The following is a 2671-nucleotide window of genomic DNA, read 5'->3' as shown; positions in this document are numbered from 1 at the left end:
AATATCATTTAAACAGTAGCATACGAATACCAAGAAAAATGGTAGATTCATTCACAAGTTTAGGGAGGAGGGAATAAATACAACTTTGTTTTCTAAAATCAATCACTTTGCTTCTCTCCTTTTATTTCCTAAATAAAAAACTTATTTATCAAGTCTCTTACTCTAATAAACATTAACCCATAAAGATGCTTGCCATTATACATTCATCATAGGAGGCTTTTACATAAACAAAACCAGAAAAAAAGAGACCTGATAAAATATCAATATTTTATATTAGGTTGAGTTTGTGTCTGTTTTATATAGACTGGAATTAAGCACTGTAACTGTTTGGCTGAAGTATTATTTATATCAGTTGTAAAATCAGTAACTCTGACATGAATTTCTCCATAATTTGGCCTCCCTCGACATCTTGATCACATTTTAAAATTACCCTATATCAAACTAATCCAAACACTCTCATGCATAGACAGAATAACACGCATATGCATGCACACACATATACTTCAAATAATCACAGATATTATTGTAAGGATTGTGATTTTTTTTAACAGATTTTCAACCTGACTTTATTTCTCTATGGGGTTTTTACTAGTTGCATAGTCACCACCAATGATTTGTATTATCCAAATGATACAGGGCATCAGCTGTAAAATACCATAAGCATCCTAAAATATACTCACAGTATTAGAGCAAAGTAGGGATGACCATCCCATTCAAAGAAAACCAAACAAAATGTCGTAATTTACCAAATCACTACAATTTCCCCTTGTTCCCTCTTTGGTCCCTTTAATTCAACAAGGATCACTGGCTATTCTACCTTTCCATTTTTTTCGTTATCTTATTTTCATGCACTCATGTCTTTGGAATGACATTAAAAACAAAACACAGAATTAGCATTTATACTGAATATATTTGCATATAAAACCTGGTCACACAGTTTCTAAGTTAATCGTACTAGGTATTTTCTGTATCTCAATTTTACTTAGTATACAGGGAAGAGAAACATTAAAATTCTATACTTCCCCATTTGCATAACATATTAATACCTGGAGACTAAGAAATATATAACTCCTTGTAGAAATATGCCAATGTTCATGGGTGTCCAGAATTTTCATATTTAACATTGCCTCGAGGAAATGTGAATAAGTTATTTGGAGCATTCTTTATGGGAAATTATTAATGCTGTGGAATAAAAGAGTTAACATGCTTTGTTTTGTTTTGTCTTTTAATCAGCCTGAACTTTAAATGTCTGAGTCTAGAAGATCAAGCAGACAAAATAAATTGGTACAAGAAACAGTAAAACAAGTGGAAGCAGATTTAAAGTAAAACTTTTTCTTCCATAGGACTTTTCTCATGGCATCTTTAACACCCTTATTTCTCAGAGTAGATTAAAGGGTTCAGCATAGGTGTGAACAAAATGTAACATACTGAAGCCACTTTACAAAGTTTAAGGTTATTGGGAGGTGTGAAATTGACAAAGGAAATAGACTCAGAGCAAACTTATGATCCCCAGGTGGTAACTGCAAGTGGAGAAGCCTCTCTTCCTCCCTTCACTGGAGTGCATCTTTAAAACTACAGACACAATATACATGTAACATACCACAATAACAACTATTGTGGGCAAAATAATGAGGACAGTCAGACTGAACGACACCATCTTATTCATAAAGATATTGGAACAGGAGATCTTCTCAACTGGGTTTGAATCACAATAGAAGTGATCAATGACTCGGGAAGCACAGAAAGACATTGAGAATGTTATACTGATTTGAAGGATGGAACTGACCCAGCCACAGAGATAGGAAGCAGCCACCAACTGGATACAGAGGCTTCTTGACATGCGGACAGTGTAGAGGAGTGGATTGCAGATGGCGATGAAGCGGTCATAGGCCATGGCTGCCAAGACAGAGGCCTCGGTGACCATGAAAAATGCATAAAGAAACAATTGAGTCACACAACCTTCAAAGGATATGGTCTTTTTGTGAGATAGGATGTTGACCACGGCTTTGGGTACAATAACAGTGAAGTAGGAGAGGTCAATGATGAGCAGATTGCCTAGGAAGAAATACTTTGGTGTGTTCAGCCGGGGATCAATCACAATGATGTCAGTCATGCTCAGGTTCCACAGAAGGACCATCCCATAAACAATCAGGAATAGTAGGAAGAGGAGACTGTGGAGCTCTGGACAGACCCTGAAGCCTACAAGAATGAAGTCAGTCACTTCTGAGTGGTTGTCTCCTCCCTTACCACCCATGTCAAATTCTATTTCTCTATTATCACATATAACACTTCACATTAAAAGAGACCTGATAGCTGAAAAAACATCTTCATATTCATTACCCCATTAAGTTTACACACATGACGCTGTAATTGTTAGATGTCATTTGTGATTTCAAACATTAAAATCTGATAAACTCCTCATAGTAAGAAAAAGACACTTCCTTGAATTTATCACTTAGTATTTATTTTTCTCATAATAATATTTTGCTTCATTACAGTATAAAAATAAGTAAATGTAAGACAAAGAAGCTAAAAGTACATTTCAAGATAATACGAATTTTCTACCAAAAAAAAAGGAAAAACCCACAAAAAACAAAAAACAAAAAAACCCTCTTACAAGTACAGGTAAATTTCTTTTTTTTTTTTTTTAACGTTTATTTATTTTTTTTTT

General features: G+C 34.4%; 1 protein-coding gene across 1 annotated transcript; it reads right to left on the bottom strand.

Annotated features, from left to right (window-relative positions):
• Window positions 1-1489: 1489 nt before the first annotated feature.
• On the bottom strand, window positions 1490-2254 carry LOC121024181 (olfactory receptor 9K2-like). The gene has a single exon (XM_040466462.1). The coding sequence runs from the start codon at window positions 2252-2254 to the stop codon at window positions 1490-1492; it is 765 nt and encodes a 254-aa protein (XP_040322396.1).
• Window positions 2255-2671: the final 417 nt, after the last annotated feature.

The sequence above is a fragment of the Herpailurus yagouaroundi genome, unplaced genomic scaffold, assembly GCF_014898765.1.
Source record: "Herpailurus yagouaroundi ecotype Mexico unplaced genomic scaffold, PumYag 60498, whole genome shotgun sequence".
In the NCBI taxonomy this organism is placed as follows: domain Eukaryota; kingdom Metazoa; phylum Chordata; class Mammalia; order Carnivora; family Felidae; genus Herpailurus; species Herpailurus yagouaroundi.
Note: the sequence above shows the minus strand (reverse complement) of the source record. Positions and strands in the feature narration are given on the sequence as shown.